Below are 23,675 nucleotides of genomic sequence, written 5' to 3' on the forward strand. Positions count from 1 at the left end.
AATATTAATCAAGAAAACTTTTAAAGTCAAATACCTCGAAATTTTTAAAATTCAATCAAATTTAAAAAAAAATCTTAATTTATATTAATTTTTTAATGCTTTTTACGTAATTTTTCGAGAAATTTTGAAGAATAAAATTAATTTTAGATTTTAAATAAAAATTAATTATTAAATTTTTTTTACGTTATTTTTACGAATTTTTTACAGAATTTTATATTTGAATTAATGAATTATAAAATTTTCAAAAATCCGTAAATTTTTACGTATTTTTTTACGAAATTTTCATTTTGAATTAAAAAAATTATGAAATATTCGAAAAAAATCTTTAAATTAAATTTTTGTTAACGAAAAATGTGAAAATCATGAAAAATATTTTTTTGATGATTTTTTTTATTTAAATAAATTTTTAATATTGAAGCCATTATACTTACCTTTTTTACCAACAAAACACTTCTCAATAACAAAAAAAAATTTTTTTTTTTGAGCGAAAAATTAAAATAAAAAATTATTTTTTAAATTTTGTATAAGTTTTTTTTTTATTTTCTGTTTTTTTTCTTTTTAAATTAGCTAAATATCTTAACTATTATACAATTTTTATTAATTAATTTTTTGCTTAGGTCTAATATTCCTTTATTTTTTGTAATATTTACTTTTTTTTATTAAATGTATATTTTGGAGTAAAAGGTCAAACATGTAACAATGTTTAATGCACCTTTTCATATATCTTTTATGCTTTTTTTTTTTCTTTAAATATAATAATATTAAATATAACTATGAATTTTTAAATATAATTTAATGTGTACATAATACAATTGTTCATCATTTTAATCTTCATTTGATTATTTTCTTGCTTTTTTTTACAGGATTGAAGGACTAGACTTTTAGAGCTTAATACTTTTTTAGGCTTTTAATTGACGCGCGACGTTTTTGCACCCCTTTTACTAACTGCCAACCATGATGTGCGTCGAAAAGGTATCAGGCATGTTATTATCGTGCGAATCTGGCGCTTTGTAGAAATCATCGCAGACTATTTTACTGCCAGGCTCCATCCACTTTTTGAGTGCTTCGGGCGTGTAAAAGTCATCGCAAACGATTGGCTTGAGTTTGTAGCAATTTGGGAGTACGTCGTAGCCTAAATCCATGTCTAGATAGTTTGTCGTTGTGGTTGCGGAGTTATTGAGGGTTGAATTGAAGCCGCATGTGTTATAAGGAGCGGGGGACGAGACAGGAGATGCAGCGTGTGTGACGGGTACTGCGGGAAATAGTTCGTTATTGTTGAGAGGATCCAAAGCGGATTGCGAGGAAAGACTCAGAACGCTGCCCCAATTAATCGAGCGGAATTGCCCATCCGGGCTTAAATTATCATCTTCGCCCCCATAACCTGAATCAGTATCCGGGTATCCATTGGATGCGGGAAATGGAGTTGCTCTGCCCGACGAAGGATCTTTCAAAGGATGATATTCGTACGAGTTTTGCGGCGGAGAGGATTGTGCGGAAAGCGTTTCGAAGCCATTGCTGTATATCCTGTTGTGATTCGTGTATTGCTGCGTGGATTGCAGGTAATTGCTGCCGTTCAATAAATTATTACTACTACTTGTGTTCGTGCTATTAGGATTATTTTCACTGTATTCATTACGTTTTTGTAATTCATTGTTGTTTGTCGTGTTAATTTCAGGCGTCGTTATCGCATGAGGAGCTCCCGCTTGATACTCTGGCTGCTGCGGCGTCGCTGACGCACTCACAGGAGGTTTTTGCGACGGTACAGGCGTACTTGAGCGAATTCCTCCATTTAAAATTATGCTACTTCCACGTCCTATTTGACTTAATTGTCTTCTCATTTGCGCCGCTTGACGTTTTTCCGTCTCGATTTCCTTCTCGATCGCCTTTAGCGTGTTACAGATCAACACCGAACGGTACAACGACTGATCCGAGGCTTGACGAAAACGTGACAACTTGAACATCGATAAATTTAACATTCGTATCCGTTTTTCCTTGTTGCACTGTTTATTATTGCACCAATTATTTTTTCCGTCGCAGCAACGTTTAATGTGTCGCGTCGCGTTCGCATTGAAAAACGTATAAGTCCCGAGTTCCGTGTAAGATTTTCCATTTTCCGCACATCGGATCGTTTGGGGGGGATCTGCGACGGGCATCGGTTCGTTATGATAAAACTCATTGACATACTGATTGTTCCACGATCCGTACCGATTGTACGTTGAAGCGGATGTCGGCGCGCTGCGCGAACAATTTTGATTGTGATACTGTTCTTGCGGGTACTTTTGGAATTGCGGCGTGTAACCTTTGGGCGATGGCACATGACGATGATACGCGACTTGCGGCGGCGGCCCGTAACTCGGCAACATAACATCATCATCGTCAAAATCGTCTTCGAAATCATCCATGTCCTCGTCTAAGTCGTCGGGAGGCAAAAGTGTCGTTGCGAGAGTTGATCGGGTACTTTCGCTACCCCATGCTTCGTCGGGCACAGCAACTGCCTGCAGTTTGCTAATGGGATCGATAACTTGTTCGTCATCATCCGCGTTTGTCGCCCAATTGCTATTCAGCTTCGAGAGAGTTAATTCGTGCCCGCGTCCCGTGAGCTGTGGAATTGAAGACTTTGTACCCTCATCAGGCGACGAAACGACTTGAGTTGTTGACGTTGTTTGAATAATACTAATGGAAGTGGTGTCAGCATTGCTCTCTTCTTGCGTGGAAATTGTATCAATGGCTTCTGTTGATATTATTAGGTCGTCTTGCGCGAGTGTCACAGACTCGCTCGAACTTGAACTGGTTGAGGAACTTGTACTTGTCGTTGTTATTGTTGTCGTAATTTCGTCAATTCGAGGATTTTTTGCCGGAGTACAGTTTGGTTGGATGTCGTTCAGATCGGTGCACGCACCAATCTCGTACTTTCGTTTACTTGCAGCTACTTGAAGTCCCATCATTGCCGTTTCTGTAAGTAGAAAAAAAGGAAATTTTTGTTAGAAATCGAAAAAAATTATTTTTTAATTTTTAGAGCTTAAAATTTATTTTTTTTTTTTTGAAAATTTTAATTTATTTTTTTAGTTTTCAAAATTTTATTTTGACAGAAAAAAAAATGATTTTTAACTTTTTAGAGCTTAAAAGTTATTTTTTTATGAAAATTCAATTTTTTAAAATTGAAATAAATTAAAAATTAATTTATTAAAATTTTTATTTTTTTTACTTGTAAATTTTTGAAAATTAAAATAAATAAAATAAAAATTTTATCATTGGAAAATTATTAAAAATTTAAATTTTTGCAAAAATTATTAAAATTTAAATTTTTTTTTCTTTGTATAAAAATTTAAATAAATAAAATTTAAATTTTTATTTTTTTTATATTTTAAATTTTTTTTATTGAAATTTTTTTTTGTATGAAAATTACTTAAAATTTCAGTTTTAACATGAATTTTATATTTTTTATTAATTTTATTTTAAATTTTTTTTTCTTACGATTTTTAAAAAAATATTAAAAAATTAGATTTTTCAATAAAATTTTAATTATTTTAAGCTCAAAAAAGTAAAAAAAATCGATACTGTCAAAATCATGAACCTTCTGTAAAAAAAAATTTGGTCGCCTTTTCGAACTTTCCCTTCTCATCATCGCGCGATCGGAACCCATTGTCATCATCATCGCGGCGATGACTTGAAAGAAGCAAAAAAAAAAAATTAACGTCAGATTTGAAAGTTTTCTTTTTTTTCTTCAGCAGCAGCAACAACAGCTTGGTATTCAAAATCATTACGACAAACGATGAAGAAACGTACTCTCCATCGAGTAAAAGGCAGCAAAAGTATAAAAAAACATTATTTTGATGGAGACTCATATAACATCCAGCGCGAACGAACATTGCGAGTGTTTGGTATGATGAAAAATCTTTCGTTCGTTCGTTCGTCGCTCGTTTCGTTAGTTTGTTCGTTCATTCATTTTATTTCATTATTGTTGTGCTGCTTTGCTTACTTTACTTTACTTTACTTTATATTTTACTTGGCACGCTGTAGAGTCGTTCGTATACACGAGTCGACGAGTCAGACATATTTACAATGAAATGACTGGGAAATAACCATGGAGTTGAATGGAATATGGAGAGTAGGGCGATCGTGAAATTCAAAAATGAATTAGGGTGACACGAAATTATTTTTTAAATTAAAAAAAAAAATAATTTTTTTTCGAATAATAAAAAAAATTAAAAACTTAATTAAAAATTTAAAAATAATAATTAAAAATAATTTTCAAAATATTTTTAAAAATTTTATTTATTTTAAAAATTTATTTTTATTAATTCATTTTTAAATATTTGTAAGAAATTTAATTTTTTGATTTTAATTTTTTTAGTTTAATTTTTTTAATTAAAAAAATATTTTTTTAATTTTTTTTTAAATGTTGAAAAATCAAAATATTTAAAAAAAATTATTTTAAATTTTTTTAAATAAATTTTCTAACTTAATTAATTATTTTTTAATTGTAAAAAGATTTTAAAAATAATTTTTAAAAAATTTTTATTATTAAAAAAAATTATAAATTAAGTTAGAAAATTTAATTAAAAAAATTTAAAATAATTTTAAAAATATTTTTAAAAATTTATTAATTTATTTTTAATAATAAAAAATTAATTTTTAAATTTTTTTAATGTTAAAAAATTTGGAAAAATTATTTAAAAATTTTAAAATAATTTTCAAAGTTTTTTTTAATTTTTATTTTTAGGATTTTGAAATAAAAAATCGATTTTTTCACTCGAGAGACGTCAAAATCGAAAAAAACTCCACAAAGGAAAAATTACACACATTCATTGTTCTTCTCGACTCGTATCTCGGTTGTTTCACAGACTTGTAGCAAGAGTTTTATATTTGATGGGAATTTCATATACGAACAACGACGACGACGACGCAACGCAACCTACAACTCATAGATAGAGGAACAATTTCGAAATATAAAATTCATTGTGTGACTCGGGCTGTACGGCACGGAATCTAAAATGCATGGCTGTTTGTTTCATGCCACAACACTCGAACTCCGAGAGATAGAAAAGAGTTTTGAGCTCATATATATTTCACAGTGAATAAATAGGAATGTTGTTGTTGTTGTTGCTGTTACGGCTTGCGGTATGTTACGTACGGCACGACACAACGAGGTATCGACCCTTCAAGGCAAATGTTCGGATTGGAGTGATTTGAAGTCTATTGTGACAGGGATTTGCTGGCAGGCGCAAAAATGGCATATCAGGTGAATCCTCGTTCTTTCGCTCTTTCTTGGCTTTTTAAAAACTCCTACGTTGAAAACTTAAAAAATTGTTTCGAGAATCGGAGAACCGGATTCCGGTTTTTGTTGTTTCGCCGTCTCTTTGAGCGAGCAGCGAAGGCCATTTGTGTGTGTTATGTTGACTTGTTTCTTGTTTCACACACGAAAAATATTTTTTTTTGTTAAGTTTTGATCAACAAATGTTGAATTTTTTTCGTTCTTCGTTTTTTTAAGGAGTGATTCGAAAAAATTTTTTGACAGTCAAAAATTTTTATAAATTAAATTTTTAACTGAAAAATTATTTTTTTTACAATTTTTGTACTGAATGTTTTTTTTAATTTAATTTTTTAAATAAATTTTTATTAAAAAATTATTTTTCTCACTAAAATTTAAAATTAATTTTAAAAAATCAATTTATTTAAATATTTGAAATATTTAATAAAATTCTCAAAATTAAATATGAAAAAAATATTTTTTCATTTAAATTTTCTTATTTAAAAAATAAATATATTTTTTTTATTTTAAATTTATTTAAATCTAAATTTTTATTGTTTTATGTCGAATAAATATTTTTTAATTTTTTTTTTAATTAAATTTTTTAATATTTAAATAGTTAAAGTTTTAATCTTTTTTTAAAGTATTTTTAATAAAATATTTAAATAAAATATTTAAATAAATTTTTTTTTAATGAAAAAAAATATTAAAAATTATTTTAAATCTTAAAAATGCTTAAAAATATTTTTTCATATTTTTTTAAAATTAATTAAAAAACAAAAAATAATAAAAAAATTCATAAAAATAGTTTAAAAAATTTTTTAAGCAATTTTAAGATTTAAAATAATTTTTAATATTTTTTTTTTCATTAAAAAAAATTAAACTTTTATTTAAATGTTTTATTTTAATTAAAAATTCTTTAAAATTGTTAAAAGAAGTTAAAGAAAAATATTAAACATATTTAAACAATATAAAAATAGAAAAAAATATTTTTAAGCAAATTTAATTAAAAATTTTTAAATTTATTTTTAGTTAATTTATTTTAATTTAATTTTTATTTTAAAATAATTTTATTAAATTTTTAACTGAAATGAAAAATTCTCAATAAGAAAAAATTTGTTTTTTCATATTCCAAGATTTATTTTTTCCAATAAATCGACAATTTTTTTTATGTAATTTTTTTCCGCAACCGAGTTAACTCAAAATAAATTGTTACCTTTCGTCATGACACATCGTTCACTCGCTCGCTCGAAGCTTGTATTTTTTTTTAATGTAAACTCCACACGCAACCAAATCGCGAGAATTTTCCGTGAAAATCGACTTTTCAAACGGAAAAAAAGTTTCTATTTTAAACTTTTGCGCGCAAAACTCCGTTCTTTTGCCTCTCCTGCTCCGTTGTTGCTGTTATTATTATTATTAATGCATGAACGTTCGCTTTTCCCTGTTCGCCTCTTTTTACGTCGTGCGTCGCACGGAACATGCAAATGTGTCGAGTGTGAGGCAGAGAAAAAAAAATATTTGAGTGGAAAATGGTTCGGTATGGAAAAGGTCATGCAATGGTTTGGTGTCATGACGGATAAGAAAAGGCGATAAGCGTTGTTTGTTGGCTGTAGTAATATTGGAAAAATGACATGTCAGGAGGTTAATTTTAGACGAGCGGCACTCCTTTTGTCATTGAACGAAATTTTTCGTGTGATTTTCAGCGAAAATTGATCTCGGGACGATCGTCGAGTTTCCGGGCAACAAAAGGAAATGTCGTGCAATTTTTTTTTTCGCTTATAAAAAATATAAAAAAAAAACTTTTGTTCAGTACTCGATCGTCGTACATTTTTTCTGCTGTTTCTTCATACCGTTGTTCGATGATTAACTCGAACCGTTAATGTTTTATAGCACAACAACTACGTCGTCGTCGTCGTTTGTTAGAGCGCTGCGATATTTTTTCCTTTACATTTTTTTTGTTTCGTAGTTTTTTATTTTTATATAAGAGAGAAATAATAAAATAAGTGTGTGTCGGAGTGTTTTGAGGTTGCTTGCTTGCTTGATGGTTGTTTTCACGTACGCAACTCACTTTTTTTTTTTTTTTTTTTTTTAATAAGCAACAGCTATTATTACTATTTTTTTTCTCGCGTGATTTTTATTTGAAGAGAAAATTTTGAAGAAAAATCGAAGGGTTTGAGAATTATTCGATTTTTATTTAAAATTTAGAAAAATGATAAATTTATTTAAAAAAAAAAAAATATTTTTTTTTGTATGAATTTCAAACAAAAAAAAATTATGAAAAGGGACTCAGGTAAATTTTGTTCACTTCCTTTCGATCCTTTGTTAAAAATCTGATGTTATTTTTTAAAAAAGAGCCGATGTGTGTCTCCAGTCAAGTATAAGAAGGATTTGTAATCTTCTTGTGTGTGATGTGTTTTTTTTTGAATTTTAGGTTTTGGTATTTTTCTATGTTTTTTGAGGTCCTACGTGTTCGGAAATATTTTTACAATTGAAATTTTTTTGATGGATTGATTTTTAAATATTTTTTTTTCTTAAATTTTTTTTTGTTTAATTTTTAATATTTTTTTCTAAAATTTATTTATCTTAAATCTTAAAATTTTTTTAAGATTTTATATACATTTTTTTAATTTTTTTATAGTTTTTCATGTATTTATTTTTATTAAAAAAATATAATAATTTATAAAAAAATTATTAAAAAATAAAAAAAATATAAAAAATAAAGTTATTTATTTAATTTATAATTAATTATTTTTTAAATATATTTTTATTACTTTTTAATATTTTTTTTATTTTTAATAATTTTTTTTATATTTTTTTTAATATAAAAATACATGAAATAATATATAAAAATTAAAAAGAAATATAAAAAATTAATTAAATTGATAAATAAATTTAATTATTTAAATATTTATTAATTTAATTTTTAAAAATATTTTTTATTAATTTTTTTGATGATTAAATTAATAATTAAAAGTTTACAAAAAAAATCGTAAAAATTATTTTTTAAAATTAATTAATTAAATAATAATTTAAAATTAATTATTATATTTTTAATTTTTATTAAATAATTATTTAAAAAAATAGAAAAATTAATTAAATTTTATTTTATTTGATAAAATTTTAATTCGTAGAAAATATAAATCTTTAAATATTAAAAAAAAAATAATTTTTAATATTTTTTAGGCAATTTTTTTAAATTTAAAAAATTTCAGTTCAAATCCATTTAAAATAAACATTTGACCTTTTCCAAACTACCAAATTTGACTCGTAAAAGAACTTCAAAAGGCCCTTTTTCACACCTCTTCGGGCAGAAAAAAATTCATGAACATCCCGAACCCTCAATCTAAAAATTTTCTGAGAATCCCTTTTACGTTCCATTCGTTTTATCTCCTTCATCCGCACCTGAGTCGCAGGTAAATTTTCTCCTTTTTAAATCCCGTTCGAAGATAATCCCTCAAAAAATTTTTTTTTAAATTCTAAATTTTTGTGGGTTTTTCGTTCTTCGTGTTTCTTCTTTGAGCAACAGTTGATTAAAAAAAAAATTTTTTTTTTTTTTGAGTAAATTTGCCACCCTCGATTTTTTTTGTTCTTCATATGAACGATGATAAAATGGACACATGTCCATTTTCTTGCTGCACACACATTATCGCATTAGTAATCAAGGAAAATTCTACAAGAGAGAGAAAAAAATTCTTCGATCATTTTCTTCTTTTTCGTCGTCGTCGTCGCGTATCTCCCTAAGTAAAGTGTGTTAAGGTTCAAATTATTCTTCTCCCCCTCAACTCGCTTCAATTTTTTCGTTTCACACAAAAAAAAAAATGTTACACACAAGGAACGACGTCGACATCGACGAACGATAGCAGCGTGGATGGCAAAGCAGAAGAAGAAGGAAAAAAAAATATATTCCATATAATAATGTAATATTGTAGAAAAGGTTCCCTCTTCCATTCGATGTGATGTCGAGCGACGTCGTCGTCGTCGTTGATGATGAAATTTTGCTCTGTAGATACGCCGAACGACGTACGGAGGAAAAAATTCTCGATCCCTTTTTGTTGAAACGACACGCAAGTTGTTTGGTTGGGGTAAAAATTTCATATTATATTATGCCTTTGCTGCTTTTGCCTTGATATATATTTGAACATACAGAGAGAACTTTTGTGGAAAATTATAAGGAAAGTTCGCTTTAATACGAAAATTGTCCTAAATTATAAGGACAGGGCGTTTTTTCGATAAAATTTTGACATTTTTTTTACAATTTTAAGCAAAAAAATATTTTTTTAAATAAAAAAAAATAAAAATTTTAAAATTAGTACTAAAAATTTTAAATTTGAATGAATTTAGTACTAAAAGTTACAAATTTGAATAAATTTAGTACTAAAAATTACAAATTTGAATAAATTTAGTACTAAAAATTACAAATTTGAATGAATTTAGTACTAAAAATTTCAAATTTGAATAAATTTAGTACTAAAAATTATAAATTTGAATGAATTTAGTACTAAAAATTACAAATTTGAATGAATTTAGTACTAAAAATTACAAATTTGAATAAATTTAGTACTAAAAATTATAAATTTGAATGAATTTAGTACTAAAAGTACTAAAAGTTACAAATTTGAATAAATTTAGTACTAAAAATTATAAATTTGAATGAATTTAGTACTAAAAATTATAAATTTGAAAAAATTTAGTACTAAAAATTATAAATTTGAATAAATTTAGTACTAAAAATTATAAATTTGAATGAATTTAGTACTAAAAATTTCAAATTTGAATAAATTTAGTACAAATTTGAATGAATTTAGTACTAAAAATTGTAAATTTGAATGAATTTAGTACTAAAAATTACAAATTTGAATGAATTTAGTACTAAAAATTACAAATTTGAATGAATTTAGTACTAAAAAATTTTAAATTCGGTTAAATTTTGTTCTAAAAATTCACAAAATTTAAATTTTATTGAGAAATGAATGAAAATTTAATGAAAAATTTCAATTTAAAATTTGACGTCACACACTTTTCACTTTCATCCGATCCATTTTCCCAACGACAAGAAGCCGAAAATCGTAAAACCGCCTGATAATGAAAGTGTAACATTAATGCGCTGTGTGTTTGTGCGAAAAGAGGCATCAGGCTGTCACACAAGAGGAGAGACGACGACGACACACCACACGCAAGAGATAAAATAAAGTAAACTCCGTGTTTGAACACGCGCCAAAAGCAAAAGCAACAAAAAAAAATGGCAACGAACTTCTTCTCTTGCCATTTCCATCAAAAATCCCATTTTTCCCATTCTCTGCTGCGAACTTGGCTTGATAGGTAACAAGAAGGCTGTTACTGTATCATACACGTTCGTTCCTTCGTATCGCCGCCTACAGAGCTACGTGCGTTCGTCTATTTTCTATCGTCGTCATCATCATTATCAGCAAAAAAAGACGAGAAACGAAAGAAAGAAAGAAAATGCTTTCAAGTAATTTTCTCTCATCGTGTTGGCGATGCGTTGGAGGATTTTCCCATTCAGTTGTTCAGACAAAAACACAAAAAAAATGGAAAAAAAACTTGGGTGGCAAGAAGAAGGCTTTTATCTGTAGTGCTGATAAAAATGATGACGACATTCGTTTCGAAATTCTGAGCGTCGTTCATTAATTTGAAAAAATGAGAGAAAAAAAATTAATGAAAACGCGGCGCGTTCGTTAGTCGTCGAATCGAGTCGAGTTGAAATGAAATGAAGAACAAGACGAAGAAGCAACAGAGTCACAGACAGAAAAGAAAATATAATAATAATAATAGGCATTCCTCTCTATCTACGACGACGACGACAACGAACGCCGCGATACGAAATTTATTTTTATGTGTGATGATAATTTATATTCTTGCCTTCTACTCCTCAGCAGAAGAAGAGAACGCACAATGTGAGCGACCTTTAAACAAAAAAAAAAAAAAGAACAGAGGAAAAATATTCATTCAAGTACTTCGAAATAATGATAAATGTAGCAAGGCGCATCCTTCGATGATGCTACTTTTTGAATTCGATGAAAATGGCGCGCGCGATTTTTTCCCGTTATTTGCGTGAAGAGAATATTTTGAAGGGGGAGTGAAGTTTGAACGTGTGTTTCAGAGGAAATTTGCGATGATTCATTTATTTTTTTTTTATTATTAAAAAAAATCTTGTTGAGAAGGGAATTTTTAATGAGAAAATTTGTTTTGGAGGAAGAGTTTATTTATTTATTTTTTTTATTAAAAATTTAAGAAAATTTTTAAAAATTTGATTTTATAAAAAATTATTTTTTTTTTAATTTTAATTTCATAAAAATAAAATTTAAATAATTTCTTTTTAAAAAAATTACATATATTTAAAAAATATAAAAAAAAATAATTAAATTAAATTTTTATCAAAGAAAATTTAAATTTTTAATAATAACTCATTTTCAAGAATTTTTTTTTATATTTATTTTTATGAAATTTTTAAAATTAATTCTTGAAATAAATTTTATTGTTAAAAATAATAAAAATTAAAAATTTATTGAAATAATTTTTAAACTTTTTAGAACTTGAAATTATTAATTTTTAATATTTTTAAAAATTAATTTTAAATAAAGAATATTTTTTTATAAAATTTAAATCTCATGAACTTAAAAATTTTTGAATTTTTTTCAATTTTTTCGAAAATTAAAAAAAAATATTTTCCATTTTTTGAGATCAACTTTTATCAAAAAAAAAAAAATTTTTTTTTGAATTTGAATGGTTGCGAGTTTTTCTTTAATTTTGTTTAATTTATTAATTTTTTTTTTCAAAAATTCCTTTAAATATTTTATTTTATGAAATTTTTAAGATTTTAATAAGAATTTATTAAAAAATTTTACTTTTTGAACTTGAAATTTATTAAAAAATTTTTTTATTTAATTTTTATAAAAAAAAAGTTTGAAATGTTCATTTTTTGATATTTTCAGAAAAAGTTCATTCAAATTGTTCATTTCAAAAATTTTATGTAATTCATGCCAAAAATGAACTTTTTAGAATTTTAGATAAATTTTATTTTCAAAGTTTTCAAAAATGAACATTTTTAAAGAAAATAAATCTTTTTAGTAAAAATTATTAAAAATTAATTTAAAATATTTATTTTTAAGAATTTAAAATGAATTTGGTTCTAAAAAAAATTTTTAAATGAACAATTTGAATGAACTTTTTCTGAAAATATCAAAAAATGAACATTTCAAAATATTTTTTTTTATAAAATAAAAATAAATTTTTAGTTCAAAAAATAATATTTTTGATAAAATTTAATCTCAACAAAATGAAAAAAAAAAAAATATTATTTTTAAGTTCAAAAAAATAAAACTTTTGATAAATTCTCATCAAAATCTTAAAAATTTCATAAAATAATTTTTTTAAAGGAATTTTTGAAAAAAAATTAAACAAAAATAAAGCAAAACTCTCAACCAGTCGATAAAAATCTCGCAAATTCCTCTATTAAAAAAAACCCTCATTTCACACTTTTTCATGAATATTTCAGAAGGAAACTCCTTCTTTGGCGATTCTTATCTGCCATTGCATCCTCAATCGCTTGTGACTCATAGAAAAATGCCCTTATTCCCTTTCAATTTTTTGTCGTTGTTTCTCTCTTTTACAAAATCCATGCCCGTATTATTTTTCCCCTGTTCATATTTTGTTCCTTCTAAAATATATTTTTCTACATGCACGTGCATCCCGCGTATAGAACCATGTGTGTGTTAAAAATATAGAGAGGGACACACATTTCGAAAAAAGTTTTTAGTTGAGGAGCGTTCGCATTCTACATCTGCCAATGTTTTCAAACAAAAAATAATTTTTTTTCTCTTCTTCTTTTTTTTTCGTGAACCATGTGACGATGTTGGCAAAGAGGAAACGAAGCAACTCTTCAAGCATATTTTTTTCGAGTAAATCTGTGTGCGCGAAATGGAAATGGACTTGAAAAGTATGCATGTTGATGAGAAGGATGATAAAATAATGAATGAAAATTCGCTGTACGGCTCTCGTACGTCGCGTCGTCGTCGTCGTTCGAAGGGGTAATTATTAATGATGTTGTTATAAAATAAAATTTTTCGCCTGTTGCGTGTTTATTTTTCGGGTAATAAACTAATAATGAGCATGTATGCACATTTTTTTCGTGTTCATTTTTCAAGGACAAACAAATTACGTCATTTGGATCCTCGTAAAAATCCAGAGACAAGTGCAGAGGATCAATGATCGCCCATAAAAATAAATAAATTTGACATAATTTTCTTCGAACGATTTTTGTCGCTATTTTTAGGAGAATTATTTGTGGAAAACGTGCATTGCCAGACAACGTTTTTTTTCTTCTTGTTTACGACGAAAGAAAAAAGTTGCTAAAAATAGGAAATTCTTTAAAAAAAATTTCATTTCCCGATGATCATCAACGATCGACTAACTGTCAGGATATGAGGCTTTTGAACTACTTTTCCAAACAACGGCAACGACAACGACGACGACGACTGGTAGATATGCCACAAAATTCATTACTCCGTTCTATCGCCAACAAAATGAAGTAAAACATTTCAAACTGGCAGGCGAGCAAACGAGCAAGAGGAGAGACAAACAGCGCACACAACGAACAAAAATGAATATAATAAGCAAAAAAAAAAAAAAGTTGGAGCTCTATCTATATCCAACAATCGCTTATATTTTTGCGAGCAACACTCGAACTGTACGGAGAAAAATGTTTTTAATATAGGCCGGCGATGATAGAGAGTGTTAGAGTATTGCCGTCGTACTCGTAATTTCAACATTTTAGAGGTTTTCTGATTATTGTGTGTGCACTGAGCTCTAATTGAGTTGAGTAAAGTGTTGCGAACGGCATGTAGGTTTGATGAAGTTGCATGGAATTTAACCTCAAAAAAATTTTTTTTGAATAATTTTAAAAAAAATTATTTTTTTGAAAATTTATAATTTTGTGAATTTTTATCGAGGTAAAAATTTTTTATTTTTTAAAAAATTTTTATTTTTTTTAAAATTAAAATTAATTTATTTCAAAATTTTTAAAAATTTGTTTAAAAAATTTTTAATTTTTGAATTTATTTTTTTTTTAAGTTCTTAAAATTTTTTATTTTTTTTTTTAAAATTTATGTTTTTTAAAAATTTAAATTAATTTTTTTTAAAAATATTTTTTTAATTTGTTCAAATTTTTTTATTTTTGAATTTATAATTTTTAAAATTTTTTATATATTCAAAATTTTAAAAAATTTTATTTTTGTCAGTTTTTGTTGAATTTACAAATTTTTTTTTAATTTTTCATGAATTTATTTTTTATGAATTTAGTTAAAAAATTTTTTAAAAATTTAAAAATTTTTTTTTTTTGAAAATTAAAAAAATTTTTTTTTTGAAAATTTGCAAATTTAAAATTTTTTTTTTAATTTTTTAATAATTTATAAAGAATAATATTAATTTTAAAAATTTATTAATTTTTATATTTGATAATTTTATTTTTTTAATTCAAATTTTAGTCCAAATTTATATAATTTTTTTTAAATTTTAATACAAAATTAATAATTTCATCTTTAAAGTCAAATTAAAAAGTTTTAACTGACATTTGTTAAAAGAAAAATAATTCAAAATTTTTAATTAAATTTTTTTAATATTTTTTTTATGTATTTGATTAAATTTTTGACTTTCTCATGAAATTCTTGTATTTAAAACCATTTTTTTTCAATAAAATTATTTTTTAAATTTCATCAAAAGCTTATAAAAATGTTATTTAGGTTTCAAAAATATGAATCTGAAAATGTTAGTTTTTACTTAGTTGACATGAATTTTTGTTAGTTGAAATATTTTTGAAAGAATTTCAAATGATTTTTAAATTTTAAGACATTTTAGGTCCAAAAATTTATAAAAATTTAAAATATTGATAAATTATTTTTTTAATTTTTAAAAATTTTTGTGATAAATTTCAACCCAAAAAAATTTTATAACCTCAAAAATTTTTAAATAATTTTTGTTACTTTTTTCAATTTTTTTCCTATAAAACTCAATTTTAATCAAAATTTTAATTTATTTTCAGATTCGTAATTTTCCAATAAGTGAATTTAGTGAAAAAAATTCGGGGGTCTTCGAGTTCGTTTTCGAGATAACCTCAAAAAAGCAAAAAAATGTTCCATGAGAGATCCAACTGGAATTCGACATTATTTTATTAAAAGGTACCAGTATCATATTGTCTAAAGCAAATGCATATGAAACTTCAAAAAAACATGCGCCGACTTCATTCTTTTATAACATTCAACTATTCGTTGTTCTGCGCACACACAGCATATGTAGCTGCTACATATGAAATGAAATATATATAGATATAGGTACAGTATATACGTAAGTATTTTATTCCCCGCACTTGGATAGAAAGCAGGAAAGGCACCATATTCGATTTGTTCGAGCCGATGCCGTACACAAGTAGAGCCGAAGTTGCGACGAAGGCGCGCCGAATGCGTGTTCGGGCAGAAATTTCATGAGACATCGTGGAATATGGCGAAATTCCTCGGACTCTGACACACTATTCAACCTATAATATAGAGAGAACAGACGCAAGCAAGCAGAAAGCAAGGGAACGAATACAACTCACTCGCCGCTGTACGAAGCGACGCGAACGTACACATAATATATTTATAAAAGAGACTAACACCATTCCGACGACGTCTAAAAACATCATGATATAAAATGTATATTAAAATTATCTTATATGATATTTTTGTGCATACATCTAGCAGCGGAGCGGCAACAGCGAGCTCGAACTGTAGCGCGTTCGGTGACGAGGTTTTGAAGAAGAAGAAGAAGAAAATGTCTCTACTAAAAAAGATTTTTATATATTTTTGTCTTGTGCTTCTTCGTCGTCGTCGTCTTTCTTCGACGCTGTGTTATTGCCTCTTGGACATATTTCCTTTCCCACATAAAAAAGATTTTCTCTTTTTTTTCATGGCTTGGAGAAAAGGTCACCGAAGCCTCTCGATCAGCGAAGAGAACCAACCTCTTATTCATCATTCATGCAAAACACGACTGACTTCAAATCATCGTGAACGGGCGTGAATCATACAACGACGACGACGACGACGAATCAAACACACACATCACATTATTATGATTTTTTTCATTCATTTTTTTCAAACCTCTTATCACCTGTTGCTCTAATAAATGTATAAATGTGCCATTGTACCAAATAAGACACATTTCGCGGTTCTACGGCGATAATTTCGTGTCTATATATTGCTTTAATTAATATACCTCGCGTCGTACTGTACTGAAAATTGCCGAATATATTTTTTCCCAAAAAAAAAAAAAAAAACAAAAAGTCGCGGCGTCGAGATATTTTGACAGTAGTATGAAAATTGAAGGCAAATGTCGTTAAAAATTTAGCGCGCAATAAAATTGCAACGTTATTTTTCAAATTTTCAAATCTTGTTATGTCTTTTGTCCGTGTACAAGTGCGGTATTACGTTCAACCAACAACAACAACGTTCGTAAGAAGAACATGTTTTGTTTATATTTTTTTTTAGAGTTCCGCATATAACGGCCTGATACGGCAAGTTCGATCGTTCGTTGTTGAAAATGTAGTTTGAAATTGTTACAAGGGCCAAACTTGCTATGGATCGCGTGCTTTTAGTTTGAGTTTTGTGGAGGAAAACGAGGATTTACTGTAGTTTGAGGTACACTGTTAAGTTGGAAGTAATCGATATTTCCTCATTTTTTGTCGTTTATTTTCAGGTTTGAGAAGTAAAAAAGGTTTAAGATTTAAATAGTTGAAAAAGTGATTTAAATGAATTGATTGGCAACCCTGTATTTTAAAATTTTTTATTAATTTTTGATATTTTATGATTTTAATTTTCCTTAATTTTACATTTCTATAGCTTTTGAATGTTACAAAAGGTTAAAAAGCTAAAATTTTGTTAATTAAAAATGCAATTTGGCAACCCTGCATTTCAAAATTTTATAAGTTTTTAATTAAATTTTGACATTTTTTGACTTAAGATTTTCATATTTTAAATTTTTATAGCTTCTTAATGATAAAAGCTGAAAAATTTTAATTTTTTTTTAATTAAAAGGTAATTTGGCAACCCTGAATTTTTAAACTTGTAAGTTTTCTATTGAAATTTTGATACTTTTAGATTTTTTTTTTTCATTTCAGAAAGTAAAAATTATTTAAATTTTTAATTTTGAGCTTAAATTCTCATTTTATTTAGTTTTGAAATTTTTTTGACATTTGACAGATGTCAAAATTTTTGTTAAAATTCCATTTTCGAGCATTTTAGGAACAATTTTATAAAAAATTTTTCAATTTTATCATAAATTAAATTTAAATTTTTATTTTTCAGTGTAAAATTTTATTTTAAAAAGTTTTGAAAATTTTTTGACATTTGACAGATGTCAATTTTTTTGTTAAAATTAAATTTGTGAACATTTTGAGAATAATTTATAACTTAAAATGTTCAAAAAATTAAATTTCAATAAAAAATTTGACATTCAGCTCCAAAAACTAAAATTTTTTCCAATTTCAGGGTTTCAAAAGTTGACATTTTCCGAACGAGAACAGTGTAGTTTGGTTCAGTAAATTAAACCAACATTCACACACATTCAGGTTTTTTTACAGTACAACTTTAATATTGAGGCAAACACTTAACAGCCGTACATTACGGGCATCAGAGTCAGAGTTGATGATGATGATGGTACACGAACGAACGCAAAATAAGTATACACGGAACGACAGAGAACGGGCACACTCACTCGATATGAATGTTGCATATACAACGCATTCTCTGTCGCTTCGCTCTTCCTCCCACTTTCATTATTATATTGAATCTAATATAATATGAAATTCTCGTTCATTTTGTTTTGCTGGAATGTTGCCATGGTTACTCGTTGTACGGAGTGTACGACGAATGTCACGTCGTATCGCAGGGAAAAAATTTTCCGTACGACTTTAGTGAGTTGCGGGATGTTATGAGGAGCCTCGAGACTCAATAACTTTTTGTTTTGAGCTCTGAAGATTTTTTGAAAAATTTCAACTTTTTTTTTAATGAAAAATTTTTTTTTTCAGAAATTTTTTTTTGCAGAATGACAGTTCGGCTTTAATGCAAGCAAGCAAAAAATCGTTGTGTGACGAGATAGCATTTGACTGGCATGGTATGGCAACGTACTGGTTCTTGGAAAGCAAACGAAGAAGTTTATTGTTGTAAGAGCATCGTCGGTGTGCGGTAATGTTGTCGTCGTCGTCGTCGTGCCTCTGATATATTTTTGGTTGGTTCACAACACTCTCGCCTCTATGTCTACTCCTTGTGCATATATATCGTATATATGTGTTAAGGGTAAATATCATCTCTACTCTCTGGCAGCAATTTCGCCTGTTAAACCCCACAGAGAGACGGCACACGGAGGAAAAACGAACATATGTACGACACATTTTCCATGTTCGGGAGTTTGAGGCAAAGAAGAGGGTGTTTTTTACGCGCAAATGAAGAAAAGAACGCTAAGCGGGTTGATTGCTTTTCTCAGATCCTCCAAACAACCAAACACGAGAAAGATCTGATCTTTGAGTCTCGTAAGGGATGGAGATCGATTTATGTGTCTCCGTGTGGAAAAGGATATGAAGCGATATCCGACACAGAATGGTAGGTAGGTAGATATAGCTGACGATGTACGCCTATGGAAAAGATGATTTATTATTTAGAGAGCTTTTGCTTTCGTACCGCATTTTGTTGTGTGATGTGGTTATACGAATCTAGCTGAACTCGAGAAACGGATGGAGGGTGTATTAAACGAAATTTCTACAGGGGTTTTTCTGAATTCCCTTACTTTTCAATATATACATTATTTTATTATTTTCAGGAAAGCAACTTTATGAAACTTTTGAATTCAAAAATTTTGCTTGATGATCAAATACAAACTTTAGGATCCAAATGAATTTAATCCTTATGAGAAAATTTTAATCAAAATTTTTGGATAAACTTACGAACTGTATTCAATAAGGATCTCAGTTGGCATTGGCATAATTAAAAAATCTTGAATTAACAACTTCAATTGGAAATTTTGAACTATTCAAAGCAAAATTGTTCCATTAGGATCACTTTCATCTCTCAAAAGCTTCAATTTCCAAAGCTGTATGTTAAAACTAAAGAATCCCAGTTGACATTGGCATAATTAAGAAATCTTAAATTAACTTCAATACTTCGGGGCTCTTCAAAAAATTTCCATTAGGATCAACTTCACTATTCAAAGCAATATTCTTCCATTAGGTTCAACTTCATCTCCCAAAAGCTTCAATTTCCAAAGCTGTAATAATAATTCATCTACCATGTCTCATTGCATCATAAATGAGAACCTTGATCTCCCTCACGGTAATTCATCATTTGGCGCGCGCCATAATAATCATCATCAATTCAATTGGTCAATTCAACCACGTGTTAACTGCACTTTGTTATTTTTTTGTCTTTGCCACAAATTTCCCATCATATCGTAAAAGGCATTTACGCACGTTAGAGCAAAAACAAATCAAAACAATAAAAAAAAATTTGCCCTTTTTTATTATCATAAAAACATATGTAGTAACGTACCATATTGTTCTTGTGCGGTGTTTAGAGACATGCCATTGACCATTCATTGTCTCTCTCTCCTCCCGCTTCCATACAGAATCCAGAACAGGTACAATTATGTTTGATAATAATTCTGTCTCTCCGAATTCAGTACTATAGAAATGCCGACGACGTATCAATAAAACATTACATAACCCACTTTTTTGATAGTCGTCTACTACGATTCACTTAATAACTCATCGAATTTCTCATTTTACTCCTAAAATGCCGTACAACGCTTCGTACGGTCTGTATGCAAAATTTATTATGAGAAGTTTATCTTTTTTTTTTTTGCGAGAGAATATCTAACCAAAGTTATAAACGGTGTGTTATCAGAGCAGCTACTTATATGCACACATGTACGTTACATGAGTGTACTTGTACTCGCGGCGAACGAAAAAAAAAATTCATATATTTTGACATATGTATGAATTTTATAATAATGTCGCCGTTGCTTATAAATATATATGTGAATGTTGACATTGAATCTTGCTCGTGAGTGAAGTTTCTCGCCGTATATACATGAGATTTGTTTCTTTTTTTTTATTTCATTCATGCATTTTAAAGGGTTGATGTGTGTTATGTATTATTGATAAGAGATGACGATGACGCGCGTGCTGTCTCTCGCTACACGATAAATTGTTGTTTGGCATGTCATGTGTTGTTGTTGTCATCGTTGTCTCCGCGTCGTCGTTCGAAGGAGAGGAGAAGTGCTTTGCATCTGTTTATCGGCGGAGGTTGATGACATTTTTTGTAAACAAAACAAAACTAAAGGGCTCTCTTCGTAAAAAAAGGTAAATAAATAAATGAGCTAAAGAACGCGTGAAATTTGCAAAAGTTATTTCTTTTTTCACAATTAAAATGTTTTTATCAGTAAGTCGCATCGTTTCGAAGTGATAAGATAATTTTGTCGCATGTGCTTATTAATATTAGTATTTGTACTGAAATGCGATTCAGCGACTCAGAAACAGAAAGTTTTATTAAAGATTTTATTCTTATTTTATTAATTTTAAAATATTTTAAAGTTTTAATTTTTATTACCTAAATAATTTTTTTTTATTTTTAATAATTTTTCATTAATAATTTATTTTCCATTAAAAATTGAAAAATATTGAAAAAATATATTTTTTAAATTAAATTGTTAAAAAAAATAAATAAAATTTTTTTTCTTTGAAATCTATGATTTTTCTTAAAATTTAATATTTTTTTTGTATTTTGATTTTTTTTAAGAATTAAAATTGTATTTTATAAATAAAAAAATTCATAAAAAATACATAAAAAATACGTAAAAAATACGTAAAAAAATACGTAAAAAATACGTAATTTTTTAAAATGTCTATTAGATAATTCTGAATTGGCCAAAAAAAATTTTTTCTTCAAGTTTTGAAAAAAAAAATTTTTTTTTTCCTTATAAATTTTTATAATTTTTTTTTCAAGAAATTTTAAAACTCAATTAAAAGTTTTTCAAATTAAAAAAAAATTTCTCATAAAAAATATTTTTATTATTTTTTCAAGAAATTTCAAAATTCAATTAAAAATTTTTAATTATTGCATCATCAAAAAAAAACTTTTTAAACAAAATTTTTTTTTCAAAAAAACAAGGCGTCTCCATCCCACGAAAAACTCGATTTTTATCAAGAACTTTAGCATCTTTTACTCTAAAATCACACCTTGTTCCCAACCATCCAACTAAACGACATTCCAGATTGCTTTGGAATGAGTCAAATTTTTTTTTCATATTCGAAAAAAAAATAAAAATAAACGAAGATAACGAAAATGAAGACGAAAGCAAAAAAGAAGAAAATATTTTTACAGTACATTGTAGGTAGAGACGCATGTAAGAAATAAGAAGAAGAAGACTCGATCATCATCGTGGATGGATGAGGAACGAATAAACGGACTAAAAAAGAATAGAGGAATTAAGAAAGAAAAAAAATGTTTAATAAAAAAAAAGAAAAAAAAAATAATAGGTGTTTGTAAGAAAAAAAACGAACGAACGAAACTTACATCGAGAATGATAATAATAAATTATTTTTAAGTTCTAAATTTTGTGACATTCTTATTTGAGAGCCAATCCAATACGAAGTTCATTCATAAAAATATTTTGTGTATTTTTTTCAATAGATCAATTTCTCTCTTAGATCTTCGGCATAGTAGTTTCGTACCGCGTTTAGTATATTGACATACATTTCGCGCGCCGCTCTTCGTCGTTAATTACTCACGACGGACACGAAAAAAATTGCATTGATTAGCAAATACTCTATACACTTTTAATTACACTGTATAGCTCTGTATGTAGTAAAAGTGAGAAAAAATTGTGAATTTTTTTTCGTGTTAGCTAACATTCTCTCGAAGCAACCCCTTCAACAGCATGTGTGTCGATACAAATTGCGAATTCGTCTCAATTGGTCTCTCTTGGTGCAACTTTTTTCAGCTATTCAGGATATTGTAAAGTATCTGTAAGTATTACATCAACACACCTTCCTGTGTACGAATACGGCATACAGGAAATACAAGGAAGAGTAAAAATGCTTACTTTGCGTACATTTTTCGTACATGTTATTATTATTATAGTTTAGAGCTGAGCTGAAGCTGAGAAGAATATATCGCGGATATGTATACGGGGTGTACGCTGTACGATAGGTACATGATACTTGTTGTCATTTTATTAAATGGTTATGTTTTGTACATAATGTATGATGAGTGTAATATAATAAAAATGTAAACAAAAACTTTTTTTTTGTATGTTGTGTGATTTGATCAACAAATGTTTTTATCATTGTTTTTATTTTTTTTTTGCCATGCAAAAAGGATGCAAAAATTTGTGGAAAATTGAATTGGCGCCCAAACTTTTTTTTTGAAAGGTAAAATATTTTATTTTTACAAAAAAATATTATTAATTAACACTTACCTCAGTCACATTATTTAATAAATAATTTTTTCATAATTTAATTTTTTTTTAATAAATAATTATTTTTTTTTATAAATGTCACTTTTTATTTTTTTATTAAGTTTTTTTTTGAGTTTACAATTCCTCACAGTTTTTTTTTAATTTTTTTTTATTTCACTTTTAATAATTTTTTTATTTTTTTTTATTTATCAGTTCAATTTTTTATTAAATTTTTAATTAATTTTATTTAATTTTTTTTAGTACAGTCAAGAGAAAAAAAAATAAATGTTGTTTTGTTGAACAACGGAGTACTTTTAGCAGCGAGACGACGACGTGAATTTTTACTAAAAATTCGTACACAAGGAAAAATTATAAAATATTTTTGCACAGAGCTCGTGTTGAACAACCTATTTCATAGCAGAACAAAATTCTTACTAATCTACCATTCGTTTTTACTTTGCTTTCAGACCCGTCCATATTATATTTTATATTATAGTATTTTTTGTTGTTGTTTGTGTACGTAGCATGGCTGTATGGCATGTATGTATGACATCGTTCGAAATGTGCAGCTGTGTTGTGAATATTTGCCGTACGGAATGAATATTGTATATTTTGCCGCGCTGTACGGGATTTGTGTGGCAGTTATATGTGAGGTATACACTTTCTGTTCCTGCGATATATTTTTTACTAAAGCAATGGTTTTCAGTACCTGACAGAATGTGGGAACCGGTTTTACAGAGCGAGAAGCTGAGAATCGTTACCTGCATGGATTTTGAATGAAAATTTGATTTTTGAAGGAATTTACGGTTGAAATGGAGTTGAGAATTTGCAATTACGGGATCTAATTTTGATCTAAAATGTCAATGGCACGTTTTTGGTAAGTGACAAGTGAATTTCTTTGTTTAAAATTTTTAATTTTTAATAATTTTGT

At 27.4% G+C, this 23,675-nt stretch overlaps 1 protein-coding gene across 1 annotated transcript; it reads right to left on the reverse strand.

The window, feature by feature from the left end:
* Positions 1 to 727: 727 nt before the first annotated feature.
* On the reverse strand, positions 728 to 22,884 carry LOC134834482 (rho GTPase-activating protein gacU). Its single transcript, XM_063849178.1, has 2 exons — positions 22,766 to 22,884; positions 728 to 2,953 (listed from the first exon to the last, which is right to left on the reverse strand). Exon 2 carries the CDS (start codon positions 2,943 to 2,945, stop codon positions 942 to 944), a length of 2,004 nt encoding a protein of 667 aa, XP_063705248.1. The 5' UTR covers positions 2,946 to 2,953; positions 22,766 to 22,884; the 3' UTR covers positions 728 to 941.
* Between the last annotated feature and the right edge of the window lie 791 nt (positions 22,885 to 23,675).

This window comes from Culicoides brevitarsis, chromosome 3 (assembly GCF_036172545.1).
Source record: "Culicoides brevitarsis isolate CSIRO-B50_1 chromosome 3, AGI_CSIRO_Cbre_v1, whole genome shotgun sequence".
NCBI lineage: Eukaryota > Metazoa > Arthropoda > Insecta > Diptera > Ceratopogonidae > Culicoides > Culicoides brevitarsis.